Below are 23,376 nucleotides of genomic sequence, written 5' to 3' on the forward strand. Positions count from 1 at the left end.
GTGCAAAAGTTCCGCCAAACTTTTAATTCCGCATTTTTATTATAGACGCGTCGATTGCAGGGGGAGATATATTGTATTTGTGGGCAATGTTTTGGCAATTTGTTTTTATACAAAATTTATTATTTCGTATTACATAGTTATGTGTACAGGATGATCACATTTTAGAAAAAGTGCAATTTTTATTAGAACTTTAAAAGAATTTAAGCGTGCTAATGCAGAAAACTCCCCAAGATAAAACCAAACAGGAGCGATCCAAGAGTTAATCATTGCATCGCTCTTTTGGGAAAAGATGATGTAAACCCCACACCATGTGACACTGTAATGAATAATACAGTAGTGAGAGAGGTGGGGGAGAAAGGGGGGACGCAAACACTGTAAAGGTTTGCTGAGAAAAAGAGAAGGAGGGTCCTGTATCCTCAAGACTTAAACTGAGTAGACCGTGCGTTTTGCCGCGAAGACGAGATGTGCTGGCTGCCGATAGACCATCCTCTGCTGCTTCCAGGTGACTCAACCTGCAGCTCCCGTCGACCCTCGCCGTGCTCCGTGGCTCAACTGCTCGCGTCGCGCCTACGAAGGATCGGGGATAAGCTGGAGAAAAGCTGGGCGACCGAGCGGGCGGACGTCGGCTACAGCTGCGGGGACAGAGGGACGGTGGTGGTAAGCGGACGGGGTCACCTGAAGGAGGGCTTCCTGTGCGTTGCGCTGCACTTCACCGTGCTCGTGCTGTTCGTCGCGAGGCGACACCTGTAGGGCGCGAGGCTGCCTCACCAGCAACAGGTGAGTAAACAGAGTCACGTCACCTGTTCGAGCGCGAAACCACTAAGCCTATCTCAGATTTGGATGAAAATTCATTTAGGCATATTTGTCAAATTGAAACACACACACACACTAAATAAATACAAAAATGCTTTTTTTGACGCAGGCCAAGAAAACATTTTCTTTACTACTTCCATCAACTTTTCTTGGCCTTTCCCAAATGAAATAATCAATTTTAAGATATAAAAATACATTTAACCTCTCAATATTTGCACAACAACTTTCATCAAGGTACCATAAAAACTGGATAAATAAATTTGGCGATAAAAATGTTTTAAGTATTAGGTAATTATTAAGAGTCGCACTTCTACAGAAAACGAGATGAAATAAATATTAGGATAGAACTGATGCCATTCTCTACATTTCATTTTCAGACGGTGCTAAATAGAAATTATAGCTCTACTGCAGGTTTCACGTTTCTTATAATGCGTCTCAATAAAGTGCGTGTATCTCTATCTCATCATAGACGGTGCCTTTAAGATTATGCATGAGGGAAAGCAACGGGCTCTCATCATTTGCACTTAAAGCAAAGGATGGAGGAGAGTCGGAGGACGCGGTGCAGGAAGAAGTGTGCACAGCGGGTGGAAAAGCGACAAACGAGGAAGCGGGTTAAATTTGTGTTTCAGGAACGGAACTGCGTTTCTGACTATTCTGCATGTGGCATGAAGACTAACTCAGGTCGGATATGGATGCACTATACCGAGCTGAGACGACACCAGCAGCCCTGCAGTCAGTCAGCGGCTATATCTACCCCTACGTGACTCTCCAATTCTGTCATCCCATCTACAAGCCGGTGATGTAATCTTCCCCTGGTAGAGTGGAGGGAAAAGCTTACTAATAGTACGCCTTTAAAATTTTCACCTCCCACAATGCGAGTGCATCAGTGAAAACTGGGGTTAAACTCATTAGACCTTCTGTATCTAGGCTACAATTAGTGCAGCAATCCTTAATAATGCACTGAAATGTTTCCAAGCTTCATAATGCACTGTACCTTTTCTTTTTTTTAAACATAAGCTATAAGTGTAAGCATGTAAATAATGAGAGTGGTTTTTACAGGTGTTTTCTACAGTGTTTAGATGATGTTTACACATTACTCTGCTTTTTTTTTAATCTGTTGGGGGGAGTGTTATGTGGCTTGTTATTATAAAGAAAACTCCTAGGAAGCTATGCTGTTATGCTGTCTGTGATTTCTGCAAAAAAGAAAAAAGCTTTTTCCCCCCTAGTATATTTAATGTAATGTGGGTAAAATTCCTGAAACGGTCTTTTATAAAGTGTATGGTCTTTATACTTTTAAAACATTTCATATGAATTTTTAGCAGTCCTGATAATAAAAAAACGTTTACTGAGATATGTTCTTTGTGTCATTGCATTTAGACAAGAAATACACCTGATATTTGAGCTTAAGTGCTTTATTTCAAAACCAATGATCTCAGTGCTTCACTGCGCATTTTCCATATAGTCCTAGAGTCTATTAAGCAGCCCGAGGAAAATTATTCTAAATAAAATACACAGTAACAACATAAATGAGGAATAACAATGGAAGACAATTTACAGTGTGGACGATTATCAGATATGTGCCTCTGATGTCAGTGACAATGTATGTACTACATATCAACACTTTTACAATGCACCGTTTATGGTCAGGCTACTTAAACGGCACACACCACCTTGTTCCTTATTCAGTATCTATATATGCTTATGTTTTACCAACCACAACATCTTCTACCTAAAGAGTACAAACTGATTTTCCATTAAGAATCATTCTGAGACATTTCATTTTCAAATAAAGTCATTTGTAGAACTAAATCAATACATGTGATGAAATTGTAAAGACAACTCAGAGTGTATATTCAGTCACGTTTTACATTATAACCGCACTTAAAACAAACTTTTATATTAAAAAAAGTCAAATAAAAAGTTACCCATAGATTACAACAGTAGCAAACCATTGAAATTGAGCTCAAGTTTATGTTCCTTTACCACATTGATCATTTCTTTAAACATGTGGCCTCAATCACCAGCTTTATAGGAGATGATTGTTTTTAAATATATTCGATTATGGCCTTCTCAAATGCCTATAAATTTAATGTCCCCAATATATCATGTATTACCCCAATTATTCCTTGCCTGATTTATATAAGACATTTACAGAAACATCACTGTTTACCTGGCTTCAGAGTACAATCACATATCTCTGGATGCTCATGCTATATTATTAGAACTTAGTAAATTTGGAAGTGAGCTGAGGTGGTGCCATCCTTCCAGCATCTCAGGGTCTCAATGACAGTAGACCGACACAGTGGACACGTTCTCTCACGATCGAACCACAAACACAGGCATTCCTCGCAGAACACGTGCTGCAAAATAACAAAATCTTCATTTATTTGATGGCAGAAGTGTGACACATACATAGCTAGGATATCTTGCTAAAAATACCAATAAATAAGTAAATTTGTCGCTCAAGCTACTCTTGTGAAAACTGCATCTAAAAAAAATGGACATAGTCACCATGAAATCATCACGGGTTAATGAAGCCTCGTTGTGAAACATTGAGCATACTTGACCCTCCATATAAGCACTTCCGAAACCAGATGTCACAACTGCAGGGAACATCTGACTGTGAAACCATGTGACATAACCATGGAAACAACAAAAGCAATAATCACATGTTAGGCTTGTCCTGCATTATTGCTCTTTTGGATAAAGGGGGCTGTAATTTCAAAAATTAACATCAGTCACTGAACCTAGTGACTGAGCCCTTATTAGAGGATCAAGGAATCTAAAAGCTGTTTGTGACCACAGAGCCACCCTCTGCTGGCCATTAGAAAGAATGCAGGTTTGGTTTCAGACCCAGAAACTATGTCCATCTTTTATAGAAGTCTATAACATAATTGTTATTTACAGATGATAACAGAGCAGCAAAAGTAGGTCATATTAACTTTTAACCACACCCAAATAACAGTCAGTATATAGTGACATTCAGTGACAACAATTTTGACTTTAAATGAGCCAAATAATTTGCAAAATTTAGATTTTTTTTTTTTTTTACCATTTTGTTACCAGTTAATGAACCCTTACCTGACAGAGAAGTGCAATGGGGTCTCTAAAATCAGCCTGACAAATAGCACAGACATCACCTGCCTCGCTGCACTGCTGACTGCCAGCTCTCACTCCATAACTCTGGATGACATATGCACAAACACACAAAGGAGTGAAATCTTCTGGATAGTCATTTAGATTTTTTATAAATTCTTAAAAAAACAAAAAACAAAACCCACAACTGACCTGGGAGCTGCAGAGCATGACCAAGGCCTTGTGTATTGCAGATATACGTCCGCAGATGTCAAAGGACTGCAAATCCATCAAGATCAAGACAAAGCACAATTATTTAAAAAATAAAAAAAATATGGAATTACAGCATCCGTCAGGATTCCCCATTTCATCCAAAATTAGAAAGGACTTAGTTTACAGACATGCAAACAGATTCACAAGTCCATATTTGGGCACACCGCTGCTTTGAAATGAAAACAAAGAAACAAAAATCTATTTTACATAACTGTTCATTTCAACTTTAAAACAACAAAAATGGATTTCTTTTAGGGGCACACCTCACTAACTTAATTCTTATCTCACTGTCTTTATATGAAATAAAGCCATTACAAATTGATCAAAAGTCCAAATTGTTTCAGTTACACACAAACTAGACCTTTGATAACTTCCTTCACCTACAGCCTTCTGGTGTAAGCTCGTTTCTTTGAAGTTCATTCAACTGTTGCCCAGTCATTCAACACCGTTATGACGACAATGACTCAAAGAAGCATTCATATCAGCATGCTGTTATACTAAAGCAAGCCTTGCTTTGCCTGATTCTGGAAAACACCTGTGTGCTGCAACTTGTACATGGAGTACGCACATCCAGGAGATTACCCACGTAACTCAGTCGAACACCCCCATATTTAAGAACTACAACATCTGATTCACTGTTATATTTAAAGAAAGCAGGTCAATAATTGTAACCACACATTGTAGAATGAATAGTCTCAGAGTGTAAATAATCTTTGCATCATCCATAGACTTGCTCATTCATGTTCCATTAATTTTCACTATTTCTGTTCTCCCACAGAATGTCGTGTCCAACTTTTAGTGAGTCATTGCCCAAGAAAGTCTATTTTCTGAGTTTTGAAGTCTTTTTAAAGGCTGACCTTCCTGTGACCATTGACTAAGTTTTCTGCCTTCTTTCTTCCCCTGTCACGGGTCCATGAGCTGAGGTGCATTCTTACTCTGAAACTAATGTTGCTTAAAAACATCATCATTGTCAAATGTGACAATGCTGGGTTTTTTTTTTTTTTTTCCACCAGTTTTACAGAAATTTGCAGAGGCATTACCTGTCCATACTGGGAACAGCAGACTAAATGGTACTAATGACTTACAATTATTGGGGAGAAAAGAATGGTTGAGGAAAAGTCTGATAATTTTAAATGACCCCTCATCTGGATTCTCTCCCCCTCATACCAATACATGACTGAAAATAATGACTGAATTTTGATGATTTGTTTGCAAAGGAGCACCACTAAAATTCTACCAGAAGTCTAAAAGTAAGTCTTTAGTGGAAACCTTCCATGCAAAACCTAAAAAAAAAAGGACAAAAGCAATTTTGCCCTCAGGTGCTGAAACCTTGCAGAGGCTGTAGATGATGATGAGTGTAGCTCCCAGGAAGTAACTGTTTGAGGGGTCTTCTCCCATGATGTACTTGTACCACAACTGGATGGGAACGAGGGCTCGAAACAGCTGGCTCAGCTCCTCGATCAGCAGGTAGAACTTACCCTGCACAAACACACACAATATTAAAAACTACATCAATAGCTGAGACTTCAATTATTCAGTGTCAGTGACTATATGTGGCCATGTAAACTGAATGGCAGCACTTTTGAAAAAGAAACAAAAAAGACACATAACACAAGTTTCAAATATAAGGAAAAAATATATATACCCAGTGGAGACAATATGTATTCTTTGTCTGATCCACTCACTAGCTGTCCAAAAAAGCAAAAAGGACTCAGTAGCTTCAGGGCACTCTTCTATCTAGTTGAGAGCAGTGTGGTATTAAAAGCTTAAAACAGCATGCCTCCAGCCCAAATGTGGCCGCTGTCCAGATCTCAGCAGTTTCACAGCAGTACAAGCAATTTCCTCACACTGCAAGGGAAACTGGCAGCGGCTCTTTCCACCTGCTACCCAGTGCCCACATTAAGCTCAGCCCTATGGGGGCTCGCTAGCTATCTTTAAAGGGCCTCCCTTCCGTAATCACAGAGTAGAAATGTACTTCTGTCCCCACTGCCACAAAGTGTGTTAAGTGAATTGGGGACGGTTAAAAGCGGGGGCGAACAAAACGAAGGCAAACTTGATTCCCCGATTGCCCTGGCTTGCATAATGACTTCCTGGATGATAGCTGACAAAGATTGATGACTGTGGGTAAAGAGGCACAAGCAGCTGGGTAGGCAGGGGAAGTAGACCTCTACTAGCTACTAATTCATCTTCCTTATTGTCCCCTCAGTCTGGCATCCCACAGTGCCCATCACGCCCACGTAAAAACTGTCAAATTTAAAGTTTGGAGATGAGCCAGCCAGTGTGAGTAGCAGATACTGCTTGAGTAGTCCTTAGCTTAGCCATTACTGTACATTTTTATCTATAAGACTGGAATCTACATTACTCAGAAAGGATTGACAAACAAAATGTGTAGTCGGTTCTGTCATAGCTTATTCTTACTTCCTTTGACTGGCACATTGTGGGTCATTCTTTTAGGGCTGTTGCAATATCCAATGTTATTTTGGACCTCAAAACAAAAAAGGATGCACTAATATTATCACAATATGAATAAAATAACAGTAATAATAGCGTCACTCAAATTTAGCTATATATAAAATACGAGTGTATGGAGGTGGTAAGAAAGTTACACAAGAAGAACAATTGCAGTGACAGTTACACAGAAACTGCAAGCTGGACAAATCTTATCACTAAAATTAGCCACACAGTTATTCAATTCACCCGAAACATGAAATTACTTTGTTCTATACTGCCTTACATGTAATACAATTTGACTTTGTATGACTGTTCAAACTAAAAAACTTTAACAATGAGATTTAGTTAATAGAACTTACTGGACGCTCCTGTTTGAGTCATTTTTTCCACAGCTACCAAAAGTCTAAAAAGGAAATCTATCTGGCGTAGGCAGAACAAACATTTAAAATAATTTTTGTGCATTCTTTACCTTCTTTAGTTTATTATTTTTATTTTATTTTTATTATTTTTTCTTAACAGAGCTGCATTTCTGTGCAAAGGTCTTGCGCAAATGCTCACTTCTTTATATTGTTCTTCCAAGGAACCAGCCTTTCTTCTCAGTTTTTAAAAAAAAAAGTGGTCTTCAGCAAAAGTTTTCTGAAGGTCTTTTAAAGGTTTTCTTTGGGCATTGGCAGCTTTGTCGTGCGGTCCAGTCTTTGTACTCGACCATTTTCAGTTGAACACTTTTCTTGTTTTGTTTTTTAAAAGTGTGTGTCCTTAAAAGAAATGAGGAAAAATGAAGGGCAAAAGAAGAAGTAAATGCCCTAAAAATGATCTACAGTAGCTGAAAGTCATGTTCTTAAGAAATAGAGTAAAAAAAAATCCAAAGACTCTGTGAAAGGTCTTTGATATGCATACCTGCGATATGCATTTATTTTATAGTAATTTCTCTACTCTTGGGATTTATTAGGTATATCTTATGTATTTAAAATATATTTAACTCCATATTAGCACGACTGAAATTAGAGACAACTTGATAACACTGAAAATACATGTTTAGTAATTACCCATTAAATAAGATTCAAGCAAAAGCAGTTTTATGAGTCTATGCCTTTAAAACATAACCGTCATGGAACTTCTGATCGCATGCCCGCTATTGCTTGTGCAAACTTGTGCTGACTGCAGTGATTATGTGGAATCATTAGTGTATCCACAGCTGGACACAGTAATGAATCCAAAAGGCAGATTATATGACTTCATGGGGTTCAGAACAGACAGCACTGTCTGGCTTCAATGAGAAAAAAGCTAAGAATTGATGATATAATTGGGGATTACCAAAATATTTTACGTGTCCCATCACAACTGTGAAGCTTCAATCCGTGTGTGTATATTTGTGTGTTTGTGAGCGGAGGATACAGGTAATGGTCCAGCTCCAGGGAGGGATGACCTCACCTCTGCAATCCCCTCGAGGGCAAATGAGCTCAGTTGCTGGCTGGTGTGGTTCTGATAGGCCTCTAGGTTTGTTTATCAGTGGAAAATTTAATCCTAATACTTTATAACTCCCCCCTCCTCTACCTCCCATTTAACGCACAAGCACACAACGGGAATACAAGCTGCACCTGTATGGAAATCAAAGTGTGTGTGTGTGTGTGTGTGTGTGTGTGCGTGCGCATTTGCAGTCATACTTTGTCGCCTCAGGACAGAAAAAAACCACACAAGCAGACACCCGCACTCACAAGGCTCACCTAAGGAGTACCGTTTAAAACCTAATGAATACAAAACAGCTTCACACTGTGACCCTTTAGCACTTTGTTCACTCAGTGGAGTATTTCATCATAGTTTAGCAAATTTTCTTTTTTCACCTCATGAACCGAGCTTAACAACTTTAAGAGTGAGCACCCTGTAACTTGACATGTTGTGAACAAGCATGAATACTGCCTTTTGACAGAAACTTGGCTTAGATGTCTTTCAAGTTTGCTATACAATCTTACAACATATACAACCTGGTATTTCATTAATGAGTTAAAGAGAAAGAAAGGTTTTTGATCAAGTTGTTCTAAATCTTAATAATAATAATTTGCAGTGTGATAATCGAAGAAGAAAAGAATGACATGATCTGGAAAGTAAAGATGCTCAGTTTTGGTAAAAGCCTAATCAAAATTAATCAGTTGTATGGCCAATAATTATAATCTCAATTATTTGATATTTTATGATTTTTCATGAACTTTAACATTTGCATTTGATTCCCTTTTTTTCCAAATACAGGATTTGCTTGGGTTTTAATTAGAAATCGCATGAAAAGCAAACGTGAACGTGGTCAAAGACACAAGTCATCTGGTTGTGAGTTTATGACCCTTCCTGCAAAGTCACCTGGCAGTCGCTCCCTGCCTGCAGCCTCCACTGCAGGAGGCCTGCAGATGAAGGCAACAAGACGACCGGGCTGAATGTGCTTGCAAAGCCAGCGTGGTAGCCATGGGGAGAGAGACTGAGAACATAAAGCCAACAAACAACTGACCGCCAAAAGGGGACACTGTGAGAAATCCCCTGAGACCTTGCAACCATTAAATTGCCTTCCACAAGTTTACCTACCGAAATCTTTTATGTCTATTACTGCTTGTTAACGAAATACTCTTTTTCCATCATCTTGGTCTTAAATGAGCTAAATAATGAGTAAAGTTGAACTTTTAGGGAGGAGCAAAAGAGGACTGCTGTCAAGGAAAGGAGTACGCTTGATTTTAACACAGACAAAATGATTGCTTTACAGTGAAAATCAAGGCAAAGAAGAATTCATTTTTATCTGTTATATCTGTTCACTGCATCACTATCTGATGAAGAAATCTACAACACTCTTACATCACTCTGACCAGACCTGATGACAGAGTAATGAGCACAGAGTTTCAGATTAAAGCCGCTGCCCAGTCACAGTGGAAGGACCTGGTTGAGATGATTTAGCTATCTGACTATTATACCTTCTGGCCACATTCTAAATGAGGTTTTTCAAAAATGCGCAAAATCTGGACGTTTCTATTGGACATCGATCTAAGTGGAAGAAAATTAAAGCAGTGGTCCCCAACCCCCGGGCCACAGACTGGTACCGGTCCATGAGTCGTTTGGTACCGGGCCGCGAGAGTTGATGTTACTCTCAATGTCGTTGGCGCATTTCAGGAGGACGCTGCTAATAAAGTTACACAATTACACAGTGAATTTGCATTTATTATTATTTTTACAAAATGCCACAGTTTTTTGTCTTGGTCGTATCATCCTCGACACCTTAAAGGCCGGTACGTGAAAACATTGTCTGACATTAAACCAGTCTGTGGCACAAAAAAGGTTAGGGACCGCTGAATTAATGGATACTTATTTCTTAATTTACACTTTCACTGAAATCAAAATGTTGTCTTGGTCTCTGTATCTTTTTTTAACATGAAAAACGTGCATTTTCTGTAAAAAGCTCTAGAAAATGAATGAATCTGGATTTCTTACCCTGGATTTGAATGCCAGGAGAATCTTAGGCAGAAAGAGGACAAAGCATTTCAGGATGATGGTGACGTACTTGAGTACAAAATCTGTGATGCCCACTGCCCAGATCAGATCAAAGAAATCAAAGCTGTTGAGGATGGGCTTGGCAAATATGAGGCTAGAAGAGAAAAACAAAATGAATCAACGACTTATTGTCAAGGATGGTGTTGCTTACACTTCGTCTAATGACAAACAACAGCAAGAAAAGATGTCAGAACATGTCAGAAACTCTGTGGAAACAAAACAACAAAACAAACAAAAATACTCACAGGACAAGATCAGACAAGAACGGGAACACTGCCTGAAGGAAATGGAAGTAAAAATAAAACGCACAACATAAAAATGAATGGGGAAAAACCTAAATGTATATGTAGAAAAAATAAAATAAAATGGCAGGCAAAGAAACACAGAACTACTAGAAAAATCTTTGCTGGAACACTACCTGTTGTGCAGCTCTTCATGACTAAATGTGTAGTAGATATACACGATGTTCCCTCCAAGGAACATGATGATCCATAGAGCAACAAATACAGAACGTTCCTCCTGGTAACAGAGACACATAGAGGGATTTCAAGCAACATGCACCATACATTTCTTCTAAATGTGCTGCTGCAAACTAACAGAATGCTTGGTGTGTTATGAGTTTGTTTGAATGTGAAAGAGCATGTATACATAGACATCTCTCACATAAAAAGTCAATTTTAAAAGGTATTTCAGTGATTATACACCAAATTGATTTATGATGTTTAGAATAAGACTTATTCAGCGCGTATATTTTTCTTATGCTCATCAAGACCAACGACGATGATGAATTAATCCACCTACAAAATCTTCTGTCTACCAAAAAATGATTACACTTATTTATTTATTTTTACAATACAGCTCTGTTGTAGTCCAATTGTTATTGAAACGGCACTACGTTACATTTAACACACAATATCGTCAAAAAATGGATCAGTGCATTCTGTTTTAACATCACTAAAAATATTATTTAATAATAATAATTACTAATTTAATATCATTTAACAGTTTTATTAAGTATAATAAAGAGAAATAAGGAACATAATTACATCTTTCAGTAATAATTGCTGTGCTAAAACGTGCTTGGAAAACGTTAGCGTGAATCTGATCTAAGAATAAAATAGCTATACTTCTTGGATTTTGTTCTACCATTTACCCGTAATGATACTTGGTGCCTTAAAGTGGAATTGGCATAGGCAAACGTGCTGGCCATCCCCACGCATACAGCAATTCCTGCGAGAGAGGTGCAATATCATCAGTGCATGAGAGGTACCGTTAAACAATCTTAGCCACATTAGTCCTCCACAAGCTGAAATACCTAGTTTATGCTGAAAGCAGACTTTAGCCAACAAAATAAGGATGAAGGGGAAGCCTCTCTGTAGCCAGGTGACCACTGCTTTCAACTCAGACAAAGCTGGGGCTGGGGTGGACTGGTCTTCCTGGGCCTCCTCCCTGGAGCTGTGCCTTTCTGAGCCAGCTGCTGTGGTAGCCTGCTGGAGCAGGGACGAGGTCCTATGCTGAAGGGGCTGATGGTGGAAGTGGTGATGGTGATGATGGTGCTGAGGTGGCCGAGGGAGAAAAGGTCCACCCTCTGTGCGATGGGGCCCCCCTTCCTCTCTGGATGATGCTGTCATCTGGATAAAAACTTCAGGGGGAGAGCCCAAGACTAAGCCGGCTGCCTGGAATTGGGCAGAGGAGACAGAGCTGGAGGGGACACCAACAAGGCCGGAGAAGATCTGCTGGGGAGAAGCGGGTGATTCAGGCTTCAGGCAGTCAAACACACCACCCTCATCCAGGCTGCTTTCCGATCCCAGAGTTTGGCTTCGGCTCCTAAATGGAGAAAAATTGCACGTAGTATAGTATGCAGTCTTTGAATAATCATCAGCATCTTAATCTGTGTAGTGTGTTCTTCAATTATCAGAAAACCTCTGGGGACAAAGATGCGTTTTTCTTTTACTCCAAGTCACAGATATTAAATTGAGACTGATGATAAAACTTGATGAGTTTGGCTTTCAGTTGCAGTTTTTCTTAAACAGGGGTTAAATGAATGAAATGAAGAAGCCTAAAGCTCCCTCTTCAGAGCCACGTCCTCTAGCTCTTCTGCTGGGGACACTGAGACATTCCCAAGCCAGCTCAGAGACATAATCTCTTGAGCGTACCCTGGGTCTTCCCCAAGGCCTCCTCACAGTAGGGGATGCCCCAAACACCTCACCCAGGAGGCATTCAGGTGGTCCAGATGTCAGATGCCCAAACAACTTCAACTGATTCATTCATTGCAGAGGAGTAAAAGCTTTATTCTGAGTTCCTCCTGTATGACCGAGGTCTTTAGTATGTCTCTAAAGGCCGGCCTGAGCGCCATTCATTTCCGCTGCCATTATGTTGCTCACTGAATTATTGAACTAAACGCGATTGGAGCTCCAATTTTTTATTCTGGCAAAATGAAATGATGCTGGTCTATAACTCCTTTTGTTTTGTGCTGAGAGTAATTAAGAGTTATAAGGCAACAAATGGAGGAAGGCCAAACTCAAAGTGTTGCAACAATGTTGGAAAGCACATATAACCTACAATTGCAAATATGTGGCCTTGCCAAAACTACCAAGAAAGCATACAGGCGGTGCAGGCAGAAGGGGTGACAAAAGCATCTGTGCATTTGTGCAGCACCTCCTTTCCCCACCTTTCAGAGGGCATGCCATCCGTGTTGCTGCTGTGTCTCCTCTGCATGGCATACCGATCATCACCACATGGTCCAGTCCTGTAAACGCACAAATCCACAGTATCATCACCAGTATGTGATTCACAGAAGTGACCAGAAATATAAACCACTTTACCTGAATTAATGCGGTGTACTGGACTACAGCTCTTGTCATGGTTGTTGTAAATGGTTAGCTAGACAGCTGCTGCTGCTGCCCAGACGATCCGCTCGGGAAACTTCCGGTGTGGCGTCACTAAGACCGCCATCTACCAATCAGCACCTTCTTTCCGACCACACTACATCCGTGCTGGGGATTTGTTTTGCTGATGCTGGATGTCAGATTTTGCTGAAAAAAAATCCCACCGTTTCTTCTTACTAGACATAATTTTGGACATGATCGAATTATTATCTACAGAGGAGACGAAGAAGCGTTATTAAACAGCGTCATAGCTTATTGGTTATCGCTCCTCATTATTTATCTAGCAACACCGAGAGCAGACGGCGCTAGCTAGCAGGCTAACAAAGCTGGCATTTACAGTGAAACACTTAGCTTGCATGTCCAGCGCGTAATTCGGTAGTTTCAAAACATTATATTTAAAGGTTGCTATTGTGAGTTTAAGAGTTAAAACATGGGTTAGCTAGAGTTAGCTATTTTCCGTCTATGTCCTATATTTGCATTTTTACCACCAACTGAGCTAGCTTTACATTATTTACAGTTAGCCTTTTCATATTCCTGAAAATTGAAGACAGCCAGAGAACTGCTATCCGTGGAGGTTTGATGTGTTGGGCTGTCACTTGCATTTCCCCAAAGCAAGCCATGCTATGATGGTGCTACGGCGGCTACTGAGAAAGCGCTGGGTGCTGGGAGTTGTCTTTGGACTCTCCCTCATCTACTTTCTGACCAGCACACTCAAACAGGTACAGAAACTCACACTGAGATAAGTCGATTACAGAAAAAAACATGCAAGAGGAAAAAAAGATCTAGTCACTTTCTTTTTTCTTTGCTTTGTAAAAACAAAAAAACACACTACATGCCAATTCTAAGTAGGAAACCAAACATACACGCATTAGTAGGGAGCTGTATATCCAAGCTTCTACCTTGTCCAAATAACTATTCTTCTGAATAATCACAATTTGTGGCATTATTTTTTGAAAGTGTAGCTGGGTCTAATATTACAGACTTTTACCAGCATCTAAACAATAATTTATGCCCACTTTTTTGACAGATTTCTAAATGAAAATGTTTGTGCTTTCTGTTTTGTGTGTGTATGTGTTCCTCAAGCTTGGGTCCTCTACCAGCAGCCCGAGAATGTGAGGGCTCTGATCTTAGCTGTTCCTATGACTGCACTCTTCTGGACAGGCCTCTGATGGTCAGCCTGCAGTCTGCTGGAGCCACTATTCAATTTTGGGGTTTACAGTTCGTATCACTGGGGCCACTTGACTTTTCCTTCCACGTCTGCTTCAGTTGTTCCTTCAGCTTCTCAGTTTTCTCATGCTTTCTTTTTGAAGTTGTTGTCCCATGGGATAGAGACATTTGCAGTCTCCTGCTTTTTGTCAGCCACCACTTTCTGTGTGGCTGGCCATCAGCTTCTTCTCTATCCTGAAAGTCCCACAGGGTCTTAGCCCTGCAGTTTTCAGCCAGCAGGTAATAGTAGACTTCTAAAACATATGCGCATAGATATTCTCGTACACTATCCCAGCCACTTGATAGGTCCTCTCAATGTATGTTGTCCCTTCTTGCATCTTAGATTCTGCTGCAGTGTGCTGGATAGTTCTAGGAAGCCTTTGCACAGTCTGCAGCTTGGTTTCTGTCAGCTGTGGTAGACCCCTGCCTCTATGGATCTGGTGCTTAGGGCCTATTCTTGTGATGCCATGAGCTGCCTCTGTGCTGTCCTTTAAGTCTCTAGCCACTGGTAGGATTTCTTGATGCCAGCCACTTCCTCCATCTGTTGATGGTACACCCCATGTAGGGGCTTGGTCTTGTATGATAGCTCCTCTTGTTCCTCATCACCAGCTGCCTTCAGCCAGCTGAAGACCTCATAGAGCAGCTTAACTTGGGGGCTCTCTGTCTGATGCATTAACGGAGGCTCCACGTTTCTTCCTGGATTGTGGCTCTGACACTCATTAATCCTCTTTATTCCTCTCTCTGTTGCTCATAGAGCCTCAGGGTGATGGCCTTTGGGTGGAGAACTCATCAGTGGCACCTGTGGCCCTCTCATTATTATTATTATTATTATTATTATTATTATTATCTGATGACTACCATTGAGCTGACCGTTCTGCCTCCTGGCAGCTCCACCTCTTCAGTCCAGATCACCTTTACTTTCTTTCTAACCATTCAGCCACACACTCACTCAGTCTGAATGACACCTTAATGTCTAGAGTCTCGGATTACTGCTGCACCAGTAGCTGGTGCTTTGACCCAGCTACTGGTCAACGTACCCGTTATTTCCAATGCTGTGCTCATGTGCGGACTCATGTGCCTATTCAGTTTGGTTACGGTGATGCTGCGCAGGATCTTTGCTTTTCCTTGAACTGCACTTTTCTGGACAAAGATGTCGGTTTTCATTCCTGGAATCTGCTTTTTCACTGCCCAGAGTGTTCAGATCATCAAAGTGACCACTGTTCCCCTCTCCTTGTACATCTTCTCTGGCTCTTCTCTCAGCCCTTGGTATTTCTCAAGCTTCTCGTGTTTCTTCATCCTGATGTTGCTATTGCTTGGTATTGCTACTGCTGGGTATTGCTACATCGATCACTATGGCCTTCTTACTCTACTTGTCTTCTACATTGTTGAAACAGTGGCTATAGTTTCTCGAAACATTACTGTTATTGACAGATATTATCTGTCAGAATAATAATATAGTGAATTTAGAATAGGGTTATATGCGCAACCATATTCTGAAATTTATGTTGCTCTTCATTAGCTTTCCATGACCCGTTTCTTGTATGTGTGCATTTTTCAGGAGGAGCGGACCATACGAGACCGAACACTCTTAGAAGTTAGAGATTCAGATCATCGCATCCCCTGGAAAGTCCGCTTTAACCTGGGGAACAGCAGCCGACAGATCACTCAGTGTAGAAATTCCATCCAGGGCAAGACACTGCTTACAGACGAACTTGGTGAGTAATAAATCTATTACTCACCACCATACAGTGATAACACATCGGATGTAGCCTGTAACCAGTGCTTATCATAATCTGCATTAATGTTTTACAGGATATGTCTGTGAGAGAAAAGACTTGCTCGTTAATGGCTGCTGTAACGTCAATGCTCCCAGCACCAGACAGTACATATGTAAAAGTTGCCTGGCCAATGGATGCTGTAGCATCTATGAGTATTGCGTGTCATGCTGTCTCCAGCCCGATAAGGTAATCTGTCACATCAAGGGCCTTCAGGATCATCGCGTTTAACTTTCATCGGAAAAGGCATATCTGCCCACATGCTGTGCACCTTTGCATGCACACATTTGAAACTAGGGCTGCTCAATTAATCGAATTTTAATCACGATTACGATCTGGGCTTTCAACGATCATTAAAAATGACTGAGCCGATTATTAGCCCCTCCCTCGTTTATCCGCGACACCTTAAAGGCCGGTCCGTGAAAATATTGTCGGGCATAAACCGGTCCGTGGTGCAAAAAAGGTTGGAGACCGCTGATTAAGAGGACCCGAGGGAAGCTCGGAAAGCTAAGCAGAAGTTATTTGGAGAGTGACTGCCGTTGGTTGAAAAGAGACGTAAAAAAAAAAAAAACTTCAGTGGTGTTGCACACTATTTTATATTATTTTTTAAAGTCATTGTTAACCCTTTAAAGCCGTCAGAGCAGCACGCTCCGTTTTGTGTAACTATTTTTAAATCCCTGTAGAACCTGGACCATGTAAGCTAGCGCAATAATTTGTTTTGCATATGAAACCGGAGGAGTTGTACTTACATCTCATACCATCAGCTTGTCCTCGGTCACGGTTTCCTTCCACATAAAGCTTTGCAAAAATTGCATAAAAAGCGCTTGCAGGAACAAAAACATAATATTCCAGAAACACGCTTCGCTGATCCGATCAGCTGTTCGTAACACTTCCCACAGTGAAACAGGCGTCAGCGCGAACTATCACATGTCCGCCATTTCCTGGCCGAAACCGATAGTGACGTCATTTTCGCGGAAATGTAGTTTTTTTTACTTGTAGGCCTTAAAGGCCTATACTGGTCATGTTTGACTTTTCTGAATAGTTTCTGGGATGCTTAGAACTCGAATTGCACAGCTGGAAATAGTTTATTTTGATGCACCTGCTGTTTTCTTTGCAAATTTGCATCATAGGATTGTTTTTTTGTTTTTCCTGCAGTATATAAAAATTGGTGTATCTCCAAAATAAAACTATGAACACACTCAAAATAAGTTTCCTGTTGTTGTAAACTATTTTTTGCAACTTTTTTGTATTTAAAGTTTTGAGGGATAAACCTCTTAAATTTCTCCAAGTAGAAATATATGTAAAAAAACAAACAAAAACGATTTTCAATTTTTTTTTGTAGTTTATTGCACTTTTTTGCAATTAATGTAGTTACTATGGACTTAATGCATACATATTATTAAAATATGGGCTATAACAGTTGTATAGCAACTTGAAATGCTCCCATAAATGGCACTACAACATGTAAAAAAATAATATAAGCTCTGGCGGACTTGGTTCTATAGTAGGTCTTAAAGGGTTAAATAAATATCGTCAAATAATCGTGATCTCAATTTCAGTGAAAATAATCGTGATTATCATTTTTGCCATAATCGAGCAGCCCTATTTGAAACCAAAGATATCATTTAAAATTGCATATTGAGTTTGCATTTTAAGCAAAGCAGTGCATGCAATGGGAACAGATAATAAATCTAAGTGATTATAAATCTATACATGTTTTTGTACATGTTCAATTTCTTTTCTTTCTATTTTTGTTTAGCAACTTCTTCTTGAGCGCTTCCTGAATCGTGCAGCTGAAGGTTTCCAGAATCTTTTCACTGCTGTCGAGGATCATTTTGAGTTGTGTCTGGCCAAGTGTAGGACATCTTCACAAGTATGTTAAGTTCAACAGAAGAAACAAACATGAATTGTTAGATTTTCCAAACCAGTTTTAAAGTGTTGACCCATACAAATCATAATAACAATAACTGTAATCATTTGGAAACAAAGGAATAGTGAAATTAGTAGTCTGGCGGATATGCAGCAACACTTACCCTTATCTCTTGACATTCAAAGTCGATATTTTGCTCATACATTTATCTGTATATTTTTCAGACAGTTGTTGACAAAAGATACGCTTTTATTTGAACTTGATGCATCACTATGACACATAATGATTTTCTCATGAATTTCCTGAGACAGTTGGTTCATTTAGAAATTTGAAAAACTCCCCAAAATAAAAATAAATAAAAAACAGAAACAAAACTGATTCTCGGCTAATCTCATTGTAAATCACTGAATCTGCACAAGCTTTGAATATTTTCAGTACTGTGAAAGTATTGAGAAGAGCAATATAAGTGCTTTGTGAAAAAACTTTTTAGTTTGTCTCATTTCTATTTTTCCCCTTCTCCAGAGCGTTCAACATGAAAACACGTACCGAAACCCTCAAGCAAAGTACTGCTATGGTGAGAGTCCTCCAGAACTTCTGCCTGTATGAGCCTATTTGACTTGCTTCTGGTGTTTAGTAATCGAAGAGCAATGGAATAGCAATTGACAAATAAGGGTGTTTGTTGAAGAGATGGTGCATATGAAATGCTTGGACAATTTTGCAATATTGTGGCAAAGAGATGAAGGAATGCAAGACCAACCTCAAAAAGGACAAAACGCTGTATGCTTTTTTTTTTCTTCTTTTTTAAAATTATTTACACTTCATAAGTGCATAATACGCTTTATCCGTTCATCCGTGATGATCATCAGGTCTATTTAGCAGGCAGCTCATCCATCAACACTTGCTTCAAACAAGTCATAAAGTCATGTCATGAAATCAAACAAACCTTTCTGTTTTGTTCTGAACATTTTAAAATGGCAAAGAATGTGTCCTAACCTCTGTGTATAGTGCATGCAGATGAAATGCTTATTTAATAAAAGGGACTGTGAAACTGAATGAGTTTCTGCTTTTTTCTCTCTGAATGGTGACATGTAGATTTTGTAGTAGTGTGGTTTAAATGGCAGTTTAACTCTAGCAGGTTTTATTTAACTGAAATAACAGTGGTAGATAGCAATGTCATGCATTCAAATTTTATTAAGCTTGTGGGTCTAAAGCACCAGGAAGAAAATCAAACAAGACATCATTTTGAAATAACAGCTGTTTTTTTATTTATTTATTTTTTAAAAATTAATAGTTATGGTGAATAAATATAAGTTCCACAGAAAAGAAAGATAATGCAAGGAATTTCAGTATAAATAACAGTAAAAAAAAAAATCAAAATTTGATTAAAAGTTCTTGAAAATATAGAAACATTTAATATAACTTGATTGTTTTTTATGTGGAGTCCAAACTAATAGCTCTCTGTAAGTTATTGCTATCTGTTTCTTTCTACCTCAGGCAATGTAGCCCCCACACATGGGATAGTTGGTCAGAGCAAAACAATTAATCAATGTGAAGGCTGAGGAAAACAAACTGTCATAATTAGGAGATGTATTAGAGCCATTTCTCATTTTCCTGGTTGGCAAGTTGATTAATTACTGCCACAAGGGAACATGTTGATTGCTTTGAGCTATCAGGTTTGGAACAAAGACATTTCCGATAACGCTTTTATGGTAGCAACATGACGTTTTGGTAAACGGAGATATTTGCTTTATTAGAATTTGTTGAGATGGTTGTTATCATTCACACCTGTGATATCAAATGTGAAGCGTCAAATAGCAGCCAGCTAGAAAAAGATCCAGCTGTTAGCGCAGCAGTACTGGGGTTTACATTTGTTAAGAGGTGCCGATTGGTGGATTTGGGTGATAGCAGACAAAAGCAGCGATTTTCACCTTTTTTTTGTCTGTCAGGTTTAAGCTTGGATAATTGCTTCCCCAGTTGTGCCTTACTTATGTTGTCGATTAGACATTTGCATGTACTTTCTCATTTAAAATAATAAGAACAGCTCAATTTTCCAAAATATCAAAGTACACCCTTCATAAATTTTATAAAAAAAAAAACCCCTCTTTGGCTGTTTTAACCATGTCGGTTGTTGTTTGTACTGAAATATCAGATATATTATAGAGAGAGACACTGTAAAGATCCTTAATGCATAACAGCATACTGAATGCATGAAAAAGTAGCATTTAAAAGTCTTGGACGGGGGTGGGGGGGGGGGGGGGGGCTAAAGAAAAGCTGCCACAAACTATAACCGCATTTTCACCACAAACTCAGCTAAACTTGTTCATAATCAGAGCAGGTATCCACTCCCCTCCAGGTACTTATGAGGCTGGGTCTTTGTTACTTTACCTTTCCCCATTTTTGTTCCTTTAACATATGAAACAAACATTTGCTCCAGCCATACCAGGTAATCCCCGGCTGCCTTTAGCAGGGTATGACTCCACTGTTTCCTCTCAAATACTTGTTTAGGCATTTTAGGTGGTGATGGCTTTGAGGGACATGTACTTTTAAAGATGATGTTTATACAATTTGCAAGCATTTTAATCCTGGCAATGGTTTCCTCTAGCTTCTTGTGAAGTGAAACGTTTTGAGGATTCAGGTTGTTTTTCTGGTCCTCCAAGATGTCATTTAGACCTTCATACATGAAGCGCAAGCTGCAATGAACTTTTGTCCAATTAGGAGGAAAGCTCTTCTGGACGTGGAGCTCAGGGAAGCCAGGTAACCAAATACCAAGGTGTTTTCCATTGGCTTCATCCTAAAAGAAAAGACAAGAGTGAGGCGAGGAGATTTTGAAGACGTGTGTTGCTCATCCCATGAATACGCAGCTAATCTCTTAAACTGCCTCTGAAAGGTCATGCAAAGCATCTCAGCATGAATCTATACCACAGCAAAAGAAGAAACTTAACACTAGATTTAATCAAACGATGTGTTTTTAAACCCATTATATACACAAAAAATCTGTGTCTCCTGAGATTATTCAGGCAATAGAAATAACAACTTTTTCTGTCCTCACAAAAATATTCCTCCAATCCCCTACAAGGACATGTCTTGTTTATTTTGTAAGAACCAGAAAAAAATACCCAGTTAGTTTAGTTAGTTAGTTTTCTGGCTGATGCGCTTTCATAGATAAAACTTGTTTAATCTACACCTGAGATGTAATTCTGTTAAAAAAAAAAAAAAAAGCAGACATCTTAATAGCAACAAAGTGCAATTTAACTGAAACTGTTTCAAAGAATGACTACAGAATTGCTATGGTACTGGCACTAAAAGTGTCTTAATCTGGAGTAACACACTCTAGAAATGAAGGCTGTGACACAGCACTACTCAGCAGAGCTTTGGGAGCTGCACTGTTTTTGCGAAATTTAAGTGATAGAAAAATTCAGACTACCTCCCCACAGCTATTGCGTCATCCAAGCACGCTGGCAGATTGCAAATAGCGTCACAAAACCACTTCTCTGGGTTGCACTGGTGAGAAAATGAATAGTTTTAAAGTTACTTACAAAGCATCTCAAGCTTTCATTGACCAAGCTTTCGGTCAGGGCTGTCAGGTGTTTGGGACTGCACGATGCACCTGCAGCATGTTTCTTTGGTGCAAGTTGTGCATCCAAGCCGTGCATCAGAATCGCCATCCAGATACAAGCCAGTTTCAGAAAACCTGTAAACCAAGTGTACAATCACAACATTTTAAGTTTGGTGTACTTTCTCATACAAACTACTTCACATTGTTGCATGGTATACTGTACCTGCTCTATATTCTCCCATTGTAATTCTCCTCATAGTTTACTGTGACAAGGGCAGTAGGTGTGTGAAATATAATTTTGCCCTATCGCTTACTTAACCATATCCTCTGATGAAGAAAGTCAACCACTGAACCAATCAATTCAGTTTCTTCTGGCAGGTCACCACCTCTTCCACCAAAGGAAATTACTGATGATGATGATAAGTATTCTCTAGACTCTAGAACAGTTAGATTATAGAGTTGAAAACTAAAAAAAAGAAAAAAAAAAGAAAAGAAAAACTGATATTAAAAGATAAATGGGTTAGTTTCTCTGCAAAAATTTTAAAAAGGAGACTAAGAAACTAGGTTGTAGATAGCAAGGGTATATTTTAAAAACTGGCTGCTATTTATCTTATATGAGCTACATAACATAAGTGAAATTGTAGTTTGTGTAAGTGTGAAATGCATGATTATTTCTTAGTTTTTAAATGAGCTTTCTTTAGCTTACGTAAGTAGTTTAGCAAGAATTCTGTGATGACATATGTACTCTATGAAATATTCTATAAATGAGTCATGCAGTACTGCGTAGATGCAGCTAACCACAGCCCAACAGTTTTGACTAGTTTCATGTCCTGACTAAAATTTTAACTCAACCCTGTTGGTTGATCTCACAAGCAAATCAGAGGGAGAAGAATTTGAAATGCAGCTCAATTCAAAACGCTGAAGTTGGATTAAAAGTAAAATTTTTGTATTTACAAAACACAAACGACTCTTTCCCAGCGTAAGTTCAAACAAAACAAAACAACAAGCTGATGAATCTGAATTTAATGTAGGTCGTAAGGTTTAGTTAAAGACTTTACAGAGGTGAGGTCATTGCTGCACTTTATATAAACCGCAGACACCTGCCTCTTGTATACAAAGCAGTTGCCATTTTCAAGAGATAAATATATAATAAAAACACTAAATAAGTTAAAAAAGAACTGGCTGGAAAATAAATAAATAAATAGGTTACAGAAAATTAAGCTTCAAACAGAAAAACAAAACAAAACTAAAACTTGCAAGTTATGTAATACTCTCCACATACAGTATGCATTTCAGAAACATACAGAAACATCATATTTCAGTTGAAGGCATCAATTCACATAAACAATTTTCTGTTGGTATTACATAATCTCTGGGTACACATACACAACCCACAATTTCAGTAGAAGGTTGATTATTGCAGAAAAAGTTTACACAATTTGACTAGTTCCTCTGTTTTAAGAGCACACTGGTTTTACTCATCACTGTACCTTAAACAGGATGTGATAATAAATACACACACACCAGCACAGCACATATGCACACTCGAATAATATTAAGTTATAAATAAATGACAAATTAATGAATGAACCTTTCTGAAACACTGGAACAATTAAATAATAAAACATTTTAAGATATTGTTAACACTGCGACTGGTATTATATTAACCATAACAAAATAAATAAATATTCTCAAATATAAATAATTTTGCAAATTTAAGCTACATCATATTCACATTCAAAGAAATAGATAAATAAAAACAAGGTACCAGTAAATAATTAATATATGGCCAAAGAGACCATTCTGAAATGCACAACTTTGAATTCCCTGTCAAAACATCATCAAGGGTTAAAAAGGAAACCTTAACCGTGACAGGAATAGCAGAGAGGTGGTGGATCCCAGATAACAGAGATATTTTCTCAGTCTTATTAGTGACAGAGTGTCTGA

General features: G+C 38.9%; 3 protein-coding genes and 1 long non-coding RNA gene across 4 annotated transcripts; 2 read left to right on the top strand and 2 right to left on the bottom strand.

The window, feature by feature from the left end:
- Nucleotides 1-8: 8 nt before the first annotated feature.
- Nucleotides 9-2,164, top strand: LOC113034356 (uncharacterized). The gene is made up of 2 exons (XR_003274161.2): nt 9-777; nt 1,283-2,164. It is a non-coding gene; the product is annotated as an uncharacterized LOC113034356 (long non-coding RNA).
- Nucleotides 2,165-2,209: 45 nt separating this feature from the next.
- On the bottom strand, nt 2,210-13,098 carry rnft2 (ring finger protein, transmembrane 2). Its single transcript, XM_026188835.2, has 10 exons — nt 12,960-13,098; nt 12,806-12,883; nt 11,450-11,961; nt 11,288-11,364; nt 10,553-10,653; nt 10,075-10,228; nt 5,491-5,640; nt 4,102-4,167; nt 3,895-3,996; nt 2,210-3,173 (listed from the first exon to the last, which is right to left on the bottom strand). Exons 2-10 carry the CDS (start codon nt 12,850-12,852, stop codon nt 3,039-3,041), a joined length of 1,344 nt encoding a protein of 447 aa, XP_026044620.1. The 5' UTR covers nt 12,853-12,883; nt 12,960-13,098; the 3' UTR covers nt 2,210-3,038.
- Nucleotides 13,076-18,926, top strand: spring1 (SREBF pathway regulator in golgi 1). Its single transcript, XM_026188838.2, has 5 exons — nt 13,076-13,741; nt 15,787-15,943; nt 16,041-16,192; nt 17,763-17,876; nt 18,396-18,926. Exons 1-5 carry the CDS (start codon nt 13,646-13,648, stop codon nt 18,477-18,479), a joined length of 603 nt encoding a protein of 200 aa, XP_026044623.1. The 5' UTR covers nt 13,076-13,645; the 3' UTR covers nt 18,480-18,926.
- A 1,034-nt stretch (nt 18,927-19,960) lies between these two features.
- LOC145432456 (uncharacterized) lies at nt 19,961-21,820 on the bottom strand. The gene is made up of 3 exons (XM_080309412.1): nt 21,653-21,820; nt 21,410-21,564; nt 19,961-20,664 (listed from the first exon to the last, which is right to left on the bottom strand). The coding sequence occupies exons 1-3, from the start codon at nt 21,684-21,686 to the stop codon at nt 20,200-20,202; spliced, it is 654 nt and encodes a 217-aa protein (XP_080165538.1). The 5' UTR covers nt 21,687-21,820; the 3' UTR covers nt 19,961-20,199.
- Nucleotides 21,821-23,376: the final 1,556 nt, after the last annotated feature.

This window comes from Astatotilapia calliptera, chromosome 12 (assembly GCF_964374335.1).
Source record: "Astatotilapia calliptera chromosome 12, fAstCal68.1, whole genome shotgun sequence".
NCBI classification, from domain to species: domain Eukaryota; kingdom Metazoa; phylum Chordata; class Actinopteri; order Cichliformes; family Cichlidae; genus Astatotilapia; species Astatotilapia calliptera.